Raw genomic sequence first — 22,728 nt, forward strand, 5'->3', positions numbered from 1 at the left:
GAATGATCACATCAGCTGCCAGAATAAAGGTAAATTAAATCTTTGCAAATTGAATTAATGCATTTTGTATTTAATTGTTTTCTGACTCCTTATGTTTTTATTCTAAACAATATTTTTCTATTACCAAGTGTCAGCAAATATTTGCAAATGTCAATAATTGTCTTAGCTTTGACAGCAAAAAGCATGGCGGCTGGCCTCAGCAGATGTCAAAACAGATCTATGTTTCCATTCAAATGCAATACTGAGGTCATCTCTATGTTGCACACTGCCATATCGAAGACTGTGCCCAGAGCTACGCTACAAGAGAGAGTGCCCACTTTAAGACTAGATGACCAGCGATCAAGGGACAATGGAAGTTCGATTTAATCACATCCACCCCATCTTAAACAAACTGTCTTAAACAATATTGTCTATTGTCTACAAACTGCTCATAATGATACTCAGTGGCAAAACATAATATAAATTCCTATTCTTTCTGGAGATGAAAAGAATAATCTGGATAAGGACAACCATTATGTTCTCCAACAGGTAAATATTAAAGTCATTACTGCAGCTTAAGAGATCGTAACTTGCCGATATCCATATTGCGTAACTCTGACCTACACTACTGGGTCAACTTGTTCCAGATAAATGTATAATTGTCTCATAAAATCATCAATGCCAAGATATCATTGAAAAATGATTTTTTTCATTGTGTAGTGCTTTTCACCTAGTGATAACTTTTTTTCTCTTTCCTTTATTCTTTTGAAGGCACACACACCAAAGTACAACTCCAGAGTCTGGCATTGACCTAGCACATTACTCAAGTGACCATTCTTAACATGGAGCTGGAAACCATGTTACCACAGAAGTCTTAATGTTAAACGCTATTTTTTCCAATCCAAGTTACTATCAAAAGTCACTAAATAGTGCGAGCTATATCTCTGTACATTCGCACTTTAGTTGTAGAAACATAGAAACATAGAAAGTAGGTGCAGGGGTAGGCCATTCGGCCCTTCGAGGCTGCACCACCATTCAATATGATCCATACCCCCTGATCCCTTTAGCCACAAGGGCCACATCTAACTCCCTCTTAAATATAGCCAATGAACTGGCCTCAACTACATTTTGTGGCAGAGAATTCCAGAGATTCACCACTCCCTGTGTAAAAAATGTTTTTCTCATCTCAGTCCTAAAAGATTTCCCCCTTATCCTTAAACTGTGACCCCCTTGTTCTGGACTTGTAATGACCTGACAGGTGCACCAGCTGAGATAAATTATTTCCAATCACTATTGGTAGCACCCAAAGTGGCATTTACTAAAGTATTTAAAAAAATAGAATTGGGGTTATTTCTTGAAATGAAATGGTATGGCATTGATTTTATATTGAGTTCATCATCTATCTGGGCATATTGCTGCATTCTGGACTAAATATTGAATTGTCTAACCTTGTGTAAATCATTAATTCCTACTGCCTGTACCAGTACTGGCTATCTTTGCCTGCCATCATTGAGGCTCAGTTTTTCTTTCCATTAGAACAGCTTAGAAACATAGAAAAATAGGTGCAGGAGTAGGCTATTCGGCCCTTCGAGCCAGCACCGCCATTCAATGATATATCATGGCTGATGATCTAAAATCAGTACCCTGTTCCTGCTTTTTTCCACATATCCCTTGATTTTTTTAGCCCGAAGAGCTAGATATAACTCTCTCTTGAAAACATCCTGTGAATTGGCCTCCACTGCCTGTGGCAGAGAATTCCACAGATTCACAACTCTCCGGATGAAGAAGTTTTTCCTCATCTCAGTCCTAAATGGCCGACCCCTTATTCTAAAACTGTTATCCCTGGTTCTGGACTCCCCCAACATCAGGACATTTTTTCCTGCATCTAGCCTTTTAAGAATTTTATGTCTCTATAAGAGACCCTCTCATCCTTCTAATTCCAGGCGACCCATTCTTTCATCATATATCAGTCCTGCCGTCCCGGGAATTAACCTGGTGAACCTACGCTGCATTCGCTCAACAGCAATGTCCTTCTCAAATTAGGAGACCAAAATTGCATACAATACTCCAGGTGCGGTCTCACCAGGGCCCTGTACAACCGCAGTAGGACCTCCTTGCTCCTAAACTCAAATCCTCTCGCAATGAAGGCCAACATGCCATTTGGTTTTCTTCACTACCTGCTGTACCTGTATGCTTACTTTCAGTGACTGATGTACAAGCACACCCAGGTCTCGTTGCACCTCCCCTTTTCCTAATCTGACACCATTCAGATAATAATCTGTCTTCCAGTTCTTGCCACCAAAGTGAATAATCTCACAGTTATCCACATTATACTGCATCTCGTAGCGCGTGCTCAACACAGTCTTGATATTAACATATTTTTATAACTATGAACAACAGCCTTGTCAGTCAGCGAGCATAAGGCACGGCCTCACAAGATGTCAAAACAAACCAGAGGACAGAACTTCTCATAGGCTGAGCTTCTCTCTCTCTTCCTCTCTTATTATTGTCATATTATAATTTTCAAACTCATTTGTTAGTATACAAACTTCAATGTCAAGAAATAGAGGAACAGTTCGTAATTGTTGGTTACTTTGTTCATTAGAAAGGAAAATAACAACTTCCATTTAAGAAGGATTCCGATTTGTGCGACTGCAATTGAAGATCAGAATTTGCCTGTAAATAGCCGACAAGTCCATTCTATTTGTATTGTGTGTGATAGATATTCGCTGTCAGCATTATAGTATACATTGGTAGCGGTTTGCAACTCTGCCACAAATTAAATCGTTTACAAATTAAGCCGTAACTTTATACACAACTAAAACTCTGATCTTCCGCTTTGTGCAAAAACGGTTCGCGATTGCACTACGATTTTTCACCAGTTCACTCACCGTTCTCCTATGCTGCGGGTGCATTGAGTTTCATTCCGATCAGTTGAATGTAGTAAAAGTTAGTGAGGTTTAAAAATCCTAAAAATTGCGCGTGCACAGATCAATCTCTTCTCCCGTCAGTCAGCGTTGCACGGATTAGTCTCTTCGTCTGTCACTCTCTGGGACGGTCCGCCCCTTCCTGCGCCACCGCGCCTTTACTGAAGCTGAGTATGGCCGGTGGAGGTTTCCAACCAGACACAATTTTCGGAGGGACCCGAAGCAACCCAAAGCATCGTAGACCCTGCCCAGCTCAGCCCAGAGTCGGAGACCCAGCTCAGCCCAGAGTCGGAGACCCAGCCCAGCCTGGAGTCGGAGACCCAGCCCAGAGACCCACCTCAGCCCGGAGTCGAAAGATGTCGCCAAACGGAAAGCGGAGACTCTGATCCTGGTGGAAAAGAACGACCAGCGACCAGCGCCCGCTGTGAGTCCCCATCGCACCGCCAATTCCAGCCACTACCCCTCTGGTCAACCTCGCTGGCTCCTCCCCCATTCCCCGTGATGCCCTCCTCTCCCCCATGGCTCTTCTCCCTTCATTTCTCTGAGCTCACTCCCCCCCCCTCCCGCACACCCCTCTCCCCCACAACTACTCCCCGCCCACACCCCTCTACCTCCACACAACATCCCCCTGCCCACATACCCCTCCACCCCCCCCCCCCCCACACCCACTCACAAAACCCCCCTCCCGCACCCCCCTTGCAGACCACCCACCCACATTCCCCTTCCCCACACCCCCTCCCCACAACCCCCCCATCCCACAACCTCCCTCCCCCCCACAACCCCCCGCCCCCACAAACCCCCCTACACATCCCCCCCCACCCCCACACCCGCCCACACACACACCCCCTGCCGACGCACACGCCCTCCTGCACCCCCCTCCCACATCCCTCCTCCCCCTCCCACACCCCTCGAGCCCACATACACACCTCCACCCCCACCACACCGCCCGCCCTCCCCCACATCCCCCTCCCCACCCTCTCTCCCGCCCCTCCTACATCTCCCTGTCCACACATACCCCCCTCCTCCTCATCCACCCCACACGCCCCCCCCCGCAACACACCGCACTTTCCTCCCCTCCCACATATAATGCGCAGTTAAGGGCTATGGGTGAGTGGTCTAGTAGTTCATCAATTATGCAGTTTGCAGTATTACTTTTCATACTAAAATCTAGTGATTTGTTCTATCCTACATTTGCCATCATCCCTTTGGTGAAATGGAAATTTGAAAAATCTAGTATTTTAAAGAAATAAAGATAAAATGCACTGTGGTTCATTTAGTTTTATTTCTATGACAAATTTATAAGAACAGCAGGTATATCAATTAAAATAAATAATTTACAAGGTAGAAAAACTGAAGAGTGACCATCTTGAACATGTGGAAACCCGTTAATCTTTAACTGTGACAGTGTCTCCCCAATCAGCACCGTGACAATCATAGGACAATAGGCAAAATAATTAAATTAATTGTATCATCAACATGACCGTGACCTTTACCACTAAAATGGATTAAAAGATAAGCATTGTGGGAATATCATAAATTCTAGGTTTTTAAAATCCAGCATAATCCCATCAAAACTATGAATGTCCATCTATGAATTTGCCGATGTCAACTCTATGTTGGGCAGGATCACCAGCAATGACAAAACGGAGCGCAGGAAAGAATTAAAGAACTTTGTAACGAGGTGTCAGGACAACATCCTCTTCCTCAATGTCAGCAGGACAAAAGAGCTAGTTATCGAATGCAGGAAGTGTGGTGGGATACATGCCACGATCAGTATCAATGGTATCAAAGTAGAAATGGGTAACAGCTTCAAGATTCTTGGTGTAATGTTACAGATGATCCAATAAATTGGATAGGTATATGGACAGGAAAGGAATGGAGGGTTATGGTCTGAGTGCAGGTAGATGGGACTAGGGGAGGATAAGTGTTCGGCACGGACTAGAAGGGCCGAGTTCGTCTGTTTCCGTGCTGTAATTGTTATATGGTTATATGATCTGTTGTTGACCAACCATATTGATACAGCAGCTTAGAACACCAACATCTCTAGTTCCTGAGGAGACTGAGGAAATTAAGCACTTCTCCAATGACCTTTATAAACATCTACAGATGCATTGTAGAAAGCACACTGCCATATTGCATCACTACTTGGTTTGGAAACAGTTCTACCCAAGAGTGCAAGAAATTGCAGAGTGGGAAATGTAGCCCAGAACATCACACAGAACTGGCTCTCCACTATTTACTCCATCTGCTCTTCATGAAAAGTAGCCAACATAATCAAAGACTTGTCCCACTCTAGTCATTTATTTTTCTCCCTGCTCATGTTAGGCAAAAGGTACAGACGTTTGGTCGCAAGTACCACTAGACACAGCTTCTTTCCCTCTATTATTAATAGGCTGCTGAATGGTTCTTCCGCAACCTAGGGTACTGTCCAATTCACCTCCACCCCATTGGACTTTGTCTATGGAGTTGTTGCACTTCAATGCTGAGAACTATATTTTGCACTCTGCATCTTCCCCGTTGCTCTATCTATTTTACTTAAGTTGCACTTGATTGTATTTATGTATGGTATTATCTGATCTGATTGGGTAGCATGCAAAACAAAGCTTTTCACTATACCTCAGGACACGTGTCAATAATAAACCTAAACCAGATGCACCACAGAAAGCATACTGTTAGAAACATAGAAATTAGGTGCAGGAGTAGGCCATTCGGCCCTTCGAGCCTGCACCGCCATTCAATATGATCATGGCTGATCATCTAACTCAGTATCCCGTACCTGCCTTCTCTCCCTACTCTCTGATCCCCTTAGCCACAAGGGCCACATCTAACTCCCTCTTAAATATAGCCAATGAACTGGCCTCGACTACCCTCTGTGGCAGAGAGTTCCAGAGATTCACCACTCTCTGTGTGAAAAAAGTTCTTCTCATCTCGGTTTTAAAGGATTTCCCCTTTATCCTTAAGCTGTGACCCCTTGTCCTGGACTTCCCCAACATCGGGAGCAATCTTCCTGCATCTAGTCTGTCCAACCCCTTAAGAATTTTGTAAGTTTCTATAAGATCCCCTCTCAATCTCCTAAATTCTAGAGAGTATAAACCAAGTCTATCCAGTCTTTCTTCATAAGACAGTCCTGACATCCCAGGAATCAGTCTGGTAAACCTTCTCTGCACTCCCTCTATGGCAAGAATGTATTTCCTCAGATTTGGAGACCAAAACTGTACCCAATACTCCAGGTGTGGTCTCACCAAGACCCTGTACAACTGCAGTAGAACCTCCCTGCTCCTATACTCAAATCCTTTTGCTATGAAAGCTAACATACCATTCACTTTCTTCACTGCCTGCTGCACCTGCATGCCTACTTTCAATGACTGGTGTACCATGACACCCAGGTCTCGCTGCATCTCCCCTTTTCCTAGTCGGCCACCATTTAGATAATAGTCTGCTTTCCTGTTTTTGCCACCAAAATGGATAACCTCACATTTATCCACATTATACTGCATCTGCCAAACATTTGCCCACTCACCCAGCCTATCCAAGTCACCTTGCAGTCTCCTAGCACCTCCTCACAGCTAACGCTGCCCCCCAGCTTAGTGTCATCCGCAAACTTGGAGATACTGCCTTCAATTCCCTCATCCAGATCATTAATATATATTGTAAATAGCTGGGGTCCCAGCACTGAGCCTTGCGGTACCCCACTAGTCACTGCCTGTCATTGTGAAAAGGACCCGTTTACTCCTACTCTTTGCTTCCTGTTTGCCAGCCAGTTCTCTATCCACATCAATACTGAACCCCCAATGCCGTGTGCTTTAAGTTTGTATACTAATCTCTTATGTGGGTCCTTGTCGAAAGGCTTCTGGAAGTCCAGATACACCACATCCACTGGTTCTCCCCTATCCACGCTACTAGTTACATCTGTTACTAGTATCTGTTAGGTTGCATCACAGCTTGGTTTGGGAACTGCTCTGCCTAAGGTTACCAGAAATTGCAGAGTTTTGGATATTGCATAGTCCATCACAGACCAGACTCCCTACCACTAATTTCATCTACACCTTACACTGCCTCAGGAAAGCAGCTTACATAATCAAATAACTTTCTAACTCGCCTGTTCCCATCAGACAGAAAGTACAGAAGCTTGAATGTTCTACCTATATTACGTGAATTTGGCTTGATTGTATTTATGTATAGTATTACCTGATTTGATTGGATAGCACACAAAACAAAACCTTCCACTGTATTTCGGTATACGTGAAATAATAAACTTAAACATAGAGTTTCCTTCTTACGGATAAAAATATGGTCAGCACAAAGACTGGACCAGTTCCAAAACACAAAGGTTATCATCTTTCTGATGAATGGTCAGCAAAACAACACATTAACAGCGATTCTATCACAAGAGATGCGGCTCAACCTACTGAGGTTTTCATTTAGCTTTTCATCATCATCATCTCTAGGAAACGGGAAATAGGAGATTGATGCAACCTATCAATCCTTTGAAGACATTTACAAAACGTGAAGATTTGCTCTTCATATTGAATTGTGACACCTTAGATGTCTGCCTGAATAATCAAGCATTTCTTAGAATATATGGTCTGACTAATGGGATGCATGACACTGGGAAAAAAATGTTTAGATGCTGGTCAGCAAGAACGAGGCTCCTAAATTGGGGTATGCGGATATTCATCAAAATATATATTTTTTAGTTTATTTTTGATTTTTTTGTAATGACTTAAGTGTTAAAAGTGTATAGCTTTATCCATTTTGGACTTCCAGAAACACTCTAATGAAAATTAAAGCACACAATAATTAAAGGCGCTATTATTGAGCTGGCCAAGGGCCATAATATTAACAAAATATGAAGAGACCCAGAGAAACTGTAGTAAATGGATTTCATTGTGCACATATGTGAGGTCATCCTTTTTAGACTTAAAAGATTGAACTACAGCTGCATTTACCAAAATATGAAAAGGTTCAGGGCATTTTGACTTCAATTTTCAAATGACTACAGACAACCTATATGGTATATAGTGACAAATATTTTTTGTTGATGCTGATTTCTGGGAGTAAGGGGCACTGTCTGTAAATTAGACCAGGCTTTGTACAGTGAAGATAGGAAACAGTTCCACACATGGTTGGGAAGTTGGGAAACAGTTCCACAATGGGAAACATATAAATCTCTAATCCACAAAAAGCAACTGATGTTAATTTAAAAATGAAGTCAATAGAATTTTGATTATCAAAGCCATTAGGAATATTGGAAAAAGATATTCCGACATCAGGTAAGATCTTACAAAAAGCAGAATGGTCTACTCTTATTCCTGGACTAAGACTGTGTGGGGTGCAGGGATGGATAAGATTCTATTTGCTCTTGTCTCATGAAGTGGAACGCACATGCAAAGCCTGAAGTAAATATCAAAAGTGATAATATTTTCTAGCAGCTAAACACAATTAGAAAAAACAAATTCAAAGCTCTCCTGACAGGTTAATTGGCAGGCACCACACATTTCAAATGTAGGCCAAACTGGTCAGAACATTCATAAATTAGAACACCAGTTAAAGAAGGGTCAGAATAAAATAGCTTTGTGTTTTCTGAAATACAAAATATTTAACTTATTTGTCACTTTTATTCGGTAGCTAAATCTTTTCTGTTCCTCATAAGCCAGTGCATGCATTTTTGAGAAACATCTTAGTTTGTGGTAATTTAGCAAATAGTTTTAATGTAATTGCAATGTTCCCTCCAATAAAACCGTATTTCCTTGAATAACAATAGTGAGATGCAGTGGTCATTATTCAAATACAAATGAACATTTGCAAGCTCAGTGAGAAAGATCACAATTAGCCCGATTTTGCTCTTGCCTAAAATATATGTACGAATACTTCCAGACATAGATTATGGATGTGATCTGAAAGATCCTCAAAGGTCAGTTGGTTCTCTCTTTAAGGTCAGAGGGTTCCGCTCCAAGACCCTTAGACCCATAGTCGATGCTGGGACCAATAGTCTTAATTAATATTTCCCCAAATGTCTTAATTAATATTTATTCCTCAATAATGTCAATTTAAGCCTAATCAGTTTATCAGAAATACAACTGCAGATACTGGAATCTTAAGAAAAACACAAAGTGCTAGAATAAATCGGTAAAGGGAATGGATAGGCAACATTTCAGATTAAGATCTTTCTTTAGTCTGAAGAAGGGTATAAACCCTTCTCGACCTAAAACATCACCTATCCAATCTTTCTGGAGAAGCCACCTGTCCCACTGAGTTACTCCAGCACTTTACATTTTACACATGTTAATGGGAGCTTGGGAAACAAAAATCAGATGGCATGTTTCATCATGGTGATTTGGAGGTGTTTAAGACATAAGACTGAAAAGTGTTCCATAAATGAAAATGTCTTTCTCTCCTTTGGGAGATTTTACAGTCCCATGCACTAAGAAGAGAAGGCTAATTGCAGTGGGCTTTTTACCTGCAGCTGATAGAGATGACCAACTCATCATAACGTTTACATCAAGCCAGAATATTAATGCTATGTATTACACACTTTCACAGGAGCTGGTCCCATAACTGACCAATATTTTGAACATATTATCATTTTAGTCTTCATATCTTCAAACTCGGCGGAATAGGCATCAGCACCCCACTATGCAACTGGTTACTGGACTTCCTCACCGACAGACCACAGACAGTAAGAGTTGGCAAAAACTCATCAGAGACCACCATCATGAACACCGGGGTCCCACAGGGATGTGTGCTGAGCCCTCTGTTGTTCACGCTGATGACACATGACTGTTGTGCCAAACATAATTCGAACCACACAAAAGTGGATAAGTCTCCAGGTCCTGACAGGATATTCCCTAGGACATTGAGGGAAGTTAGTGTAGAAATAGCCGGGGCTATGACAGAAATATTTCAAATGTCATTAGAAACGGGAATAGTCCCCGAGGATTGGCGTACTGCGCATGTTGTTCCATTGTTTAAAAAGGGTTCTAAGAGTAAACCTAGCAATTATAGACCTGTTAGTTTGACTTCAGTGGTGGGCAAATTAATGGAAAAAGATACTTAGAGACAATATATATAAGCATCTAGATAACCAGGGTCTGATTAGGAACAGTCAACATGGATTTGTGCTGGAAGGTCATGTTTGACTAATCTTCTTGAATTTTTGAAGAGGTTACTAGGGAAATTGACGAGGGTAAAGCAGTGGATGTTGTCTATATGGACTTTAGTAAGGCCTTTGACAAGGTTCCTCATGGAAGGTTGGTTAAGAAGGTTCAACTGTTGGGTATAAATGCAGGAATAGCAAGATGGATTCAACAGTGGCTGAATGGGAGAAGCCAGAGGGTAATGGAGGATGGCTGTTTATCGGGTTGGAGGCAGGTGACTAGTGGGGTGCCTCAGGGATCTGTGTTGGGTCCTTTGTTGTTTGTCATGTACATCAATGATCTGGATGAAGGTGTGGTAAATTGGATTAGTAAGTATGCAGATGATACCAAGATAGGGGGTGTTGTGGATAATGAAGAGGATTTCCAAAGTCTACAGAGTGATTTAGGCCATTTGGAAAAATGGGCTGAAAGATGGCAGATGGAGTTTAATGCTGATAAATGTGAGGTGCTACACCTTGGCAGGACAAATCAAAATAGGACGTACATGGTAAATGGTAGGGAATTGAAGAATACAGTTGAACAGAGGGATCTAGGTATAACCGTGCATAGTTCCTTGAAGGTGGAATCTCATATAGATAGGGTGGTAAAGAAAGCTTTTGGTATGCTAGCCTTTATAAATCAGAGCATTGAGTATAGAAGCTGGGATGTAATGTTAAAATTGTACAAGGCATTGGTGAGACCAAATCTGGAGTATGGTGTACAATTTTGGTCGCCCAATTATAGGAAGGATGTCAACAAAATAGAGAGAGTACAGAGGAGATTTACTAGAATGTTGCCTGGGTTTCAACAACTAAGTTACAGAGATAGGTTGAATAAGTTGGGTCTTTATTCTCTGGAGCGCAGAAGGTTAAGGGGGGACCTGATAGAGGTCTTTAAAATGATGAGAGGGATAGACAGAGTTGATGTGGACAAGCTTTTCCCTTTGAGAATAGGGAAGATTCAAACAAGAGGACATGACTTCAGAATTAAGGGACAGAAGTTTAGGGGTAATATGAGGGGGAACTTCTTTACGCAGAGAGTGGTGGCGGTGTGGAATGAGCTCCAAGTGGAAGTGGTGGAGGCAGGTTCATTGGTATCATTTAAAAATAAATTGGATAGGCATATGGATGAGAAGGGAATGGAGGGTTATGGTACGAGTGCAGGCAGGTGGGACTAAGGGGAAAAAAATTTGTTCGGCATGGACTTGTAGGGCCGAGATGGCCTGTTTCCGTGCTGTAATTGTTATATGGTTATATTATATGGTTATCAAGTTCGCAGATGACACAACAGTGGTGGGTCTCATCAGCCACGATGACGACTCAGCCTACAGAGAGGAGGTACAACAACTCATCAACTGGTGTGACATCAATAACCTTCAATTCAATGTCAATAAAACTAAAGAAATAACTGTGGACTTCAGGAAGAAACAGACAGCACACATCCCACTCACCATCAATGGCAGTGCAGTGGAGTCTGTGAAAAGCACCAAGTTCCTGGGAGTGCACATCACTGATGATCAGACATGGTCCACCAACACCATCTCCCTAGTCAAGAAAGCACAGCAACGCCTCCACTTCCTTCGACAGATGAGGAGAGCCGACCTCCCCCCTTCTGCCCTCACCACTTTTTACAGGGGTGCCATTGAGAGCATTCTTACCAGCAGTCTCTCAGTCTGGTATGGCAGTTGCTCTGCTGCTGACCAGAAGGCCCTACAGAGAGTGGTGAGGACAGCGGAGAAGATCACCAGATCACCCCAACCAGCAATCCAGGACTTATACCCATCTCGCTGTCGCAAGAGAGCAACCAATATCATCAAAGACACCACCCACCCAGCACACAAACTGTTCACCCTCCTACCATCCGGCAAGCGCTACCGCAGCATGCGGGGCAAAACCGCCAGATTCAAAAACAGCTTTTCCCCTCAGGCCATCAGACTACTCAACACACTCAAGAAAATTCCATGAACATTACACAAACAAAGACCAACTGACTGTCAAAATAACTTTAACTCAATGTCTGCAGTATGCTATTTGCACTTTTCTATATTGCACCTTTTATTATTGCACCTTAATAACATACCTTAAAATCTTACTACACTCTGGCACACTGTGAATATTTTATATAATGTATATGTCCATTGTCTATCTTTATTGGTATATAGTCTGTCTGTGTTATAAATATTACTTGCACATTTGGAGTACGGGGAAAAGCAATTTCAATCCTCTGTGTAACTACTTGTTGCATTATTTGAATTGACAATAAAGTTTACTTTGACTTCATGATCATTGATTAGTGAAATAAAATGTGTCAACACAAGCAAACACAGAACTATATTCAAAGACAAGCAGTGATTAGTTCAAGAAAGAAATTCAAAGCAAGCACATTCAGGCAGAATCAACTTACCACTTCATGAACAGAGCGATTGAATGAATCTTCCTCAGTTAGGATTAGCAAAATAATAAGTGCCATATATACATGGTGAGAATTTCGTTTTTCAACATGATATAAAATCTCAAGAATTGGAAGAACCTATAAATCAAAAAAAAATTGAAAGGTCACGTATTTTCCCCATCTCAACCTCATTTCAACCTCACACTTTGTCATTTATCTAAGCAGTAATTTCCAGTTACTCTCTTAAAATAAATGACCAATTTGCAGTCACGATACTCATTAATGTACATATTCAAATTCACTCTCCACTATCAATTTTTTTTCTTTTTGAAGGCAGAAAAATGAGCATCAGCACCATAATTGAGCCAGGATGCCAAATGTGGTATAAGATACAGTCATATTCAAAAAGGAAAAGCACATGTTTTAAAACAGGCCCAATGATATTAATTCTGAGGTAAATTTTGGACCTTGATACCAATCTGATTAAATCACCTTCCTCCATTTTGAACATAGCCTAAAAACCAGCAAAGAAAAGCAATTCACTCCACCAAAGCAATTCTTGGTTCTTGGTTTCTTGGTCCTCCAAAATATTCCAAATGGAATTAAAACTGGAGGTGGTGAAGGGAGGGCTTAAGCCAGAAAGGGTTATTGGGAAGAAAGAGCTACTTTAAATTTAGTTGCATCTGGTTGGGTAACTATAGTTGGGTGGAGATTATTCCATGCTTTAATTGTGCGGGGGAAGAATTAAATTGTGCAGGGGAATTATTAAAGATCAGTGGCAAACAAATTAATAGTATAACAAAATGACTAGTAGTATGCTGTTTGATAATCGAGAAGCAAGGATTAATGATCTAAAGATGCAAATTAAAATCCCATTTGGTAGATTTGAGCCGATAATTAATAAAATAGCATTGAGTTCTAATCAACATTGAATCAACTGGGAGCTAGGAATTTTTTTTTCCCCAAAAGGAAATCCAGCCATTGGTTCATGTTTACTTCTTTGATCTACTGTTATTCTGACCCAGAATATCATCTCCAGAATTCATTGTGGTTAAAGTACATCACTAGCCCTGAGTATTTTTTAAACACATCTCTAATATCCATCCAAATTAATGTCAACGCTGAAATTGTTCTGCATTCCATTGCATTATGTCATGCATCAAATAAATAATTCTAATTGCAAAGCTTAGATTCAACTTAAGCCATGATTCCAATTAATTAAAATTATTCAAGAGTCATCACTTCAGTACTAGATCAGTCATTAGTGAGAATGTGGTGAACTGCCAGTGATGTTTTGAAGATTTTTTCCTTAAATGTTCTTTTATCTACTCTATATCCATGGATCATGTACCCTGAGACTGAAGGCACATAAACATACAATCCCAGGATTAGCCAAATTTTGGTTAAAGCAAAGAGAAATGGTTCGATGACATCACCTAATTTCTTTCTACTGACCAGTGAATTGCTAAAAGATTAATGGTTCTATCGAGCCTAAAGAAGTTTAACAGAATTAGAAAGAACAAAGAAGAAATTAGAGGAAAAACGAACACACAGGTAGAAGAACTGAATTATTGCTTTTGGGACAGGAATTTAAATTTGATAACATCTGAAGGGGAATGATATACTTAAAAACATACATATATACTCTTGAATAGTTGCTCAGAGTGAATAATTTTCAGGACAGTTGGGAGGGTTAGGGAGGGAGGTGCTGCTTAGTTCTCGTTTCTAATATGTTTGGGTTCTAAGGTTGGGAAACTAAAAAAAATTGTAGGAAAAAGGACAATGAATAGAGAACAAAAATCGTGAAAAGGAGGAATTTAATCAGAATAAGATTTGGATGTACAATCTATTTTCTGCACAAAAGAGCAAAATAACCATGGTTTTTCTATATTTAGTTGTCTTTAGTTTAGAAGTTGACAGAAATTTTTCCATTCTGTAAAATGAAAACAAAGCATAATAACCCCTGCATCAAATTCCAGACTTTCTAGTTTTGAAATCTAACCCCATAAGATTTAAACCACAGCCTGTTAATGACAGAAGTACATTTGTGAAGAATGGCAAATATATATTCACCAACTGAAATGAAAAGAGCTCCCATAACTTAGTGGATAAAAAAATCAACACTGTGGTTCTTGGCCATGCTGATCAGAAGAAACAAGTTTCATTTCTCATCACCGCCGACTGCACTTACTCTACTTATGCCAAAAAAATTCAAAGCACACTCACCAGATTCTCCACGTCAGTGCGGGCCAAAACATACGTTCTCACATTGGGGTTCTGATGCAACAAGGTGTACAGCAGAAGAGTTGCCTGGTCAGATTTCTGTTGTTCATACAACGCTGTGTATAGACTGTTGAAATTTATCTGAAAGGAGTGGGGGGTTGGTGACGGGATGGCAGTATTATCTGAAATGAGGGATCAAAACAAACAATTGAAATTATCCTCAATATCAAAACTTGAGTGTTGTACATAGATACAATAGACAATAGGTGCAGGAGTAGGCCATTCGGCCCTTCGAGCCAGTGTTGCCATTCAATGTGATCATGGCTGATCATCCTCAATCAGTACCCTATTCCTGCCTTCTCCCCATATCCCTTGATTAATCTGTACTTCATTTGTCGATCCATAAGCAAATTGATCAATTAAAATATCTTATCAACCCTCTCTAGAAGGAAATAACATGTATATAATATGTACCAGATGGGGACCTGTGGTTCCACTGCCTAGTAAAAAGTAGCTAAAGCCCTGTGTGTTGAGGTTTCAGTTGCTCCAAAAAGCAGAGTGAAAAGGGAGCATAAAATAGATCTTGCCATGAGTTTACTTTAAGTGTGGTATAAAATGACCAGTCCAAATAATGAGGGATTTTAGCTGACAATTTTGACTGTGCCTCACTTGCACTTTCCATTTTTTATTTTGACCTGCCAAATTTACAACCTTATTTTCTCATTTATATGACTTTCTCCATATACTATTTGAGTAGTTATTAAAACTCTGTATCACTCATAGTTTTATTTTTATAGTTCCAAAATGCTGTTCAATTAACCTGTTGACCATGATGGAAAATTCATTCTCCACTTCCAACCCTTAGGTTTTTCTAAAATGCCTATTTACTCTTCAGTATACATTTGTTGATCAAGTTGCATTATTGATTATTGTATGTTTATTTGTGTTATTGTGTTAATGGGCCTGCAAAGCTGCAGCAACTAAGAATTTCATTGTTCCATTGTCAGTACATACGACAATTAAACAATGAAGAACAGGGGCATCTATATGTGTACACCCTTTCCAGAATGTTCTCTATAAATACATGTATAATGATTTTAAAAGGATATAGAATCACATCTCCAGTAGTGATAAATGGAGCAAAACAAAGGAGATTATAATTAACCAGGAAACAAAGCAGAACACACACCTCGGAATACATTGACGGTGCCGAAAAGATGGTTGTCAGCTTTAAGTTGTTAGGAATAAATATCACCAGCAATCGAAGCAATGGCCGAGAAAGTACACCAATACCTCTACTTCCCTTGAAGGCGCAAGAAGTTCAACACATCCCCAACAACCCTCACCAACTTCTACAGATGTGCTGTTGAAACCATTTTATTAGGATGCATCACAGCATGGTTGGGAACAGCTCCATCCAAGACCGCAAGAAATTGCCGACCATCAAACAAACCAACCTCCCTTCCATTGACTCCACCTACACATCACATTGCCTTGGCACGACCCACCAGGATCAGTCTCACCCCAGTCACTCCCTCTTCTCACCTCTCCCATCAGGCAAGAGGTACGGAAGTGTGAAAATGCATACCTCCAGATTCAGGGAGTTTCTTCCCAGCTGTTATCAGGCAGCTTAACTTCTCACATGTCCTCTCACCAGCTAGATACGGTTCTGACCTCCCATCTAGCTCATTGGAGACCTTTGACCTATCTTCAATTGGACTTAATTTGCACAAAATTATATACCCTTTATCCTGTATGTGTATACTGTGGATGGATTGATTGTAATCCTATATTATCTATTCATTGACTGGATAGCATGCAATAAAAACGTTTTTCACTGTACCTCAGTACGTGACGATAATAAACTAAACTAAAACTAAGCTGGTAACGGTAAGGTTTAGGTTTGGGACCTTTCTTCAGACGGAAGAAGAGTGTGAAGAAGAGTCCTGACCCAGTACTTTACCTACCCATGTTCTCCAGGGAGGCTACCTGACCCGCTGAGTCACCATAGCATTATGTGCCTTTCCTTGATAAACTGTATCTGCTGTTCCTTGATTCTACAATTTAAAATAGGATCCTTATTTTAATTTCCCACATTTGATACCTGCTGCGCTCTTTGTGAAGCCTAAGATATCCTCCAACTTTTATGAAATAACTACAAAAATGCCTTTATAACATTTGATCATTTTAAGTTGCCAGCAGAATTTGGAACAATACTATAATAACATGCAGTGACAAAAGGAGCAGGAAAACATCTGGACCACTGATACAGTCAGGAGTTTGAATCCCAGTATGATAGCTGGAGGATCTGAATACGAGCTAATAAATAAACCTGCAATTTAAGAAAAAAAGCTGGTCTCAATAATGGCAACCATAAAACTACTGTACTACTGTATTGTTACAAAAGTCCTTCTGTTTCACACTTTACTTGAATGAAAAAAGTTGCATTCATTCCCAATCTGGACTCTATGTGACTCTAGAACCAGATGGTTGATCTTTAATTGCCTCCTCAGGAGCACTCCTTTCAAACCAAAGTTTTAAAATACTAATTGTTCACACTGCAACTTTATGATTCCATGTCTGTGAACACAACACCACACAATTATCATTATTCTTCCGTTAAGATTGCACAAAAAAATGAATGTGCATTCAATTGAGAATAATTGCCAATTTCAGTAAAGAAAACGAGTAGACTCCTTCATGGTCACTTTCGAACCAGTTGATGAATTCGAGGTTGGTAGTAAACAATTCATATTTTAATTTGGTTTAATGGAAGGGGGTCAGAAACCATATACAAAGCAGTATAGATGGTTTCAGGACTGTCCAAAGCATTTTACAACCAATGAAGTACAGGTGCACAACCTTTTATCCGAAAGCCTTGGGACCAGACACTTGTCGGATTTCGGACATTTTCGGATTTCCGAATGGAAGATTTTTAGTGTAGATTAGGTAGGTAGCGCGGGCGGCTTGAAAAGTCTGGAGCGGCTGCCTCCTTCCCGGAGACCGGGGAATCATTGTAAATCATTGCATAAATGTTAGTCAGTTAGTTTGGAGGGATTTTATGTGGTGGTGGTGGGGTGGGGGTGAAGGGGGAAACTTTAATTCTTAGTCCCCTACCTGGTCGGCGACTCCCAACATCGCGGAGCTGGGGGCTCCGTCCGGCTGCGGGCGGCGCCGGTTGGAGCTCCGACCCCGGCAACTCGACCCCTGGCTGCGAGGCGCTCCAAATCCAGCGCCGCCCGCGGCCGGACGCCCGCAGCCCCAGCTCCGCGAATGTTGGGAGTCGGCGGCCACAGCGCTCCGGAGCTTACCGCACGGCGATCCGGTAAGGCATTGCCCGCTCCCCGCTGGTATCCCAGCGCTGCGACGCCGCCGACTCCCAACATTCGCGGAGCTGGGGCTGCGGGCGTCCGGCCGCGGGCAGCGCTGGATTTGGAGCGCCTCGTAGCCAGGGGTGAAGTTGCCGGGGTCGGAGCTACAACCGGCGCCGCCCGCAGCCCCAGCGGCCACAGCGCTGCGGAGCTTACTGCACGGCGACCCGGTAAGGCATTGACCGCTCCCCCGCCTCTCCGACCAGGTAGGGGACTAAGAATTAAAGTTTACCCCCTTCACCCCCCCCCCTCCCCCACACATAAAAGCCCTCCAAACTAACTGGCTAACATTTAAGCAATGATTTACAGATGTTTAAGTGTCTCCCCGGTCTCCGGGGAGGAGGCAGCACTACAGTAGTACAGACCTGGGTTGACCATGGGTCGTTTCGGGTCAAGTTTGGCGCCAAACGCGAGCTTTGGTGTGCAGACGACATCCTGGAAAAAATGGCCGGTTTTCGGAGTTTTTCGGTTTCCGGAACTCCGGATAAAAGGTTGTGCACCTGTATAGTGGCTGGACAGGAAGCCCATTAGTATAGTGGTTAAGTTCCTGCATTGGTGTCTGGTGACCTAAAGCATTTATCTGAAAACATGAATTTGAACTCCATCACTTCAGCTCAAATATAAATTAAAGTATTTAAAAATATCTGAAATCACATCTACAATGGTGACCTTGAAATTAACCAATTACATTAAAAATCTACATTACTAGTATCCGACGGGGAAGATTTTTCATTCCACCAGTACCTCACCACAGTTGTGCACATGATCATTAACTGCATCCGAGACAGTTCTATAAATACTTGATGTACTGGTGATCATATCCCAACATGCTTCAGTCTCTAAAACAGTTCTAATGAATTGGCAAGTAGCTAATGTAACCCCGATATTTAGAAAAAATAAGGGAGCAAACAGGGAATTATAGATAGATCACCTGGTTGCAGGAATGTGCTGATTAAGTAATAGCAGAAGAGTTGGAGAAGACTGATAAGATCAAAAAGAGGCAATGTGGATTTACAAAACGTCTGGAATTTGTTTCCGATGATGAATCTAGTAGAATAGATGAGGGGAAATCAGCCAATGTGATGTATTTGAACTTTCAGAAAGCTTTCAAAAAGGTCTACATAATACTGAAGCATGTAAAATATATGGGATTGGTGGTGGGGGGGGGGGGGGCGGGGGGTGGGGGGACACACGACTGTGGAGGGTTAAGGTGCTGATGTGGATTGAAAATTGGTTGACTAGCAGGAAGCCAAGCATAGTGACTAGCAAGGCACTATGGACCCCAGCTATTCATCATATACAGTAATGATTCAGAAGAGACAATTAAATGCAATTTCTTGACAAAGGTGCAGAGAAGTTCGAATTTGATCTGGACAGAATGAAGAAGTGGGCAACCGCAGTAAAATACAGACAACTGAGATGTTATCCTCTTGGATGTCAACAACACGAAGGTGGATTATCTCAATTTTTTTTAAACTGCTGGAAGAACTCAGCGGATTAAATAGATGTTTTGGACTAACTAACTAATCGTTTTCAATAATTTGAAACTGGATAATTGCAAACACTAAACTTGCAATATCACATTGTGATCTTTCATATCAAAATAAGAGGACATTTGGAAGATTAACAACCCCATCTATGGGAATACAACCATCTCCAACAATATAGAAGTCCATCTGCAGCAATCATGTTATGGTCAAGACCTTTGGTCTGGGAATGGATCACAGCACTTAGTTGAGGTCCCTTTTGCAAAGTGAATTTATGCATGATAACAGTACGTAATGCCAGTGTAATTTTCTGCGTGTGCCTGGCAGCCACATTGATGGTCCACATAGATTAAGTTGCGATGGAAGGCCAAGGACTTAACATTTTAATTCTGCTTTTCTTCCCTCAGGGGCTCATTGCAGAATGAAAACAGAATGCTGGAATTATGTTATATTATATCCCTGTAACTCTTCCAACCATCACTTGTCTACAGCAAAGTCAACCAGCCGGTTACCCACAAACAATCTCAGCCAGCATCTGAGCAAGATATTTTCCTGTCTTCGGAGTCCAATAAATACTCTTTGGAACTTACAGCTCACTGCTAATAAGGAACAGAGGCCAACAAACCAATCTGGTGTGGTTCAGCAATTGATGTGAAACACTTATTGAGGATAGTACCTCTATGGAGTAGCCATCCAATCTCCAGGTCAAACAGGAGAGAGGTTTCATGCAAAGAGAACATTTCTAGTTAGCAAATGAGCTGTGAACAAAACATTAACATTTTCCATGTTCATAAGTTTAACACAAACCTTGTGTGTTCTTGAAGGACATTATTGACTGTCGGTATGGATTTGGTCTGTTTGGCATGCTACTCAGATTTGATAAAACAAGTAGCAATAAGAGGCTCCGATTAGCCAATGGGGATGATGTTTCCTCTTGTGGGGCTGGTTTACTCCCAACTCCTCCCATTGTAAGAACCGTCCACAGGCCAGCTGTTACAGAGAAAAAGAAATGTCATGGGTGGTAAGAAAATTAAGAATGTCCTCAGATATTCATAAATTCACCATCTTGTCTTTACCCTCACCTTTAACTCACAGTTAATACAAATAAAAGTTTACTGGACTTGGCCAAGTGTGAGAATTAATTTTGGTGAGAATTTCACCAACAGTAATGACTATTTCTTGGAACAGATTAGCAGAAAGAACAAAGCAGAGATACATTCATATTAAAATACAATTACTATTGTGAAGTTAAAGTTATATGACAATATATAGACTCATCCTGGTAAACAACCCTCTGGAGTAAAAACAAATATGAAAATTAGATTAAAAAAGACAGAAAGTGCTGGAGTAACTCTGGAGCATCTCTGGAGGCATGGATCGGTGACATTTCATGTCAGAACCCTTCAATCAACGCTACTCTCCGGTATGAAAGTTGCATACATCTTTTCCTGACCTTCTTGAAGAAAGACCTTATTTTAAGGTCACTTACATTATGTGCAGGTAACAGCTTGCAGGCTTAAATGGATGATGTTAACCGTCTGACAATCATTACAATAACAGTCAATCCAATCATTCCCAAACTTGACATAAAAATTCCAACCAATTCTATTGAGTTAGTGCACACAAAATGAATTGGGAATTAAATAATTTAATGGCCAGCCATTTTAATTTTGATAGTGGAATAACCCTAGAAATAGAAATTATTACCATTCTAGATGCAATAATCCCAGTTGCCCAATGTGGACATCATTTGTAAGGTAATTTGACATAATTTGACAGAAACATGTCAAAAACATGTTTTTTTCCCTATAGACACAAAATGCTGGAATAATTCAACGGATCAGGCAGCATCTCTGGAGAAAATGGATAGGTGACATTTCAGGTTGGGACCCTTCTTCAGACATGTATTTTCCCAATGGCTAGCAAAAATAAATAAATTAAATACAATATTCAGGCTGGAGGTCTGTCACCAGTTGAGTTCAGCAGAAATTTGTGCTGGGACCTCTGCTGTTTGCGGTATATATAAATGACTTGGACGTAAATATGGATGGGTTGGTTAGTAAGTTAGCAGATGCCACCAAGATTACTGGGGTCATGGACTGTGAGAAAGGCTGGCAATGTATACAGAGGACTATAGATCAGCCACAGAAATGGGCAAAGAAGTTTCAGATCAAGTTTAGTCCAAGCAAACACAAGCTGTTGCACTTTGGCAGTTGAACGTAAGGGGAAAGTTTAAAATTAAGATCAAGACCCTTAACAGCACCGATGTATAGAGGGATATTGGGGTTCAAGTCAACAACCTCCTGAAGATGGCAACACAAATTGATAGCATGGTAAAGAAGGTATATGGTATGCTTGCCTTCATTGGTAAGGACATTGAGTATCAGTCAGGAAGTCACGTTACACCTTTAAATAGTTTTGGTTAGCCGCATTTAGAGTATTGCATATAGTTCTGGTTGCCCTATTACAGGAAGGAGTCTTTGGTAAGGGTGTAGAGGTGATTTACCAGAATAGTGCCGGAGTAGGGAGTATTAGCTACTGACAGAAGTGCAAAGAAAATCTGCTGATAAAACCCGACACCCATTATCAGCTAAACAAAAACAGCACGTTTTATCAATGAGTGATAACCTCAGTCCCTCGCTAGGAAAACAGACATTATGATGACAGTTAAGAAACTTCACTCAGCCAGTCAATTTTGGGGAAAAACAAGTGTAGAAGCCAGGCAGCTATGTGATCCAGTGAAATCATCTTGGATGTTAAAAATACGAGTGCTGGCAAACAGAGAACTTAGAAATATCCAGAATGGGTAGCAGAATCCTCACACAAAGATTTTAAAAGGGACAGGATAGTTTCCACTATATTGTTGGAATACCGATATGGCATATTAAGTGATTATGAAACAGGAATTAGAAAGGTAATTGAAGAGAAAATAAGGACTTATGTCCTGTTATGCAATTTTCAGTCACAGACCAGGATATTCTTGGCTTGACCTCATTTATGCTAATTTAGCTACATGTGGCCAATGCAAGAAAATGTGAAAAATATTTTCATTTCTCCTTATATGTTCAAGGACATTCAGGCTATCCAAGTCTATACCAGCTTTCATAGAAGACAGTTGCACTATCTTAAGAGTCACTGTGCTGCCTTTATATTTTAACCAGCAAGTTAGTGGAAACTATTGACTGATCCAAAGAAAATATTATTTGATAAAACA

At 41.1% G+C, this 22,728-nt stretch overlaps 1 protein-coding gene across 1 annotated transcript in view; it reads right to left on the minus strand.

Moving 5' to 3' along the window:
• The window catches only part of dym (dymeclin), a 304,411-nt gene that overhangs the window by 174,671 nt on the left and 107,012 nt on the right, over positions 1–22,728 (minus strand). Inside the window, 3 exon segments of the mRNA XM_055659199.1 lie at positions 12,446–12,571; positions 14,660–14,838; positions 20,322–20,504. Coding sequence (XP_055515174.1) covers positions 12,446–12,571; positions 14,660–14,838; positions 20,322–20,504 — 488 coding nt within the window.

Source organism: Leucoraja erinacea, chromosome 1 (assembly GCF_028641065.1).
Source record: "Leucoraja erinacea ecotype New England chromosome 1, Leri_hhj_1, whole genome shotgun sequence".
In the NCBI taxonomy this organism is placed as follows: Eukaryota; Metazoa; Chordata; class Chondrichthyes; order Rajiformes; family Rajidae; genus Leucoraja; species Leucoraja erinaceus.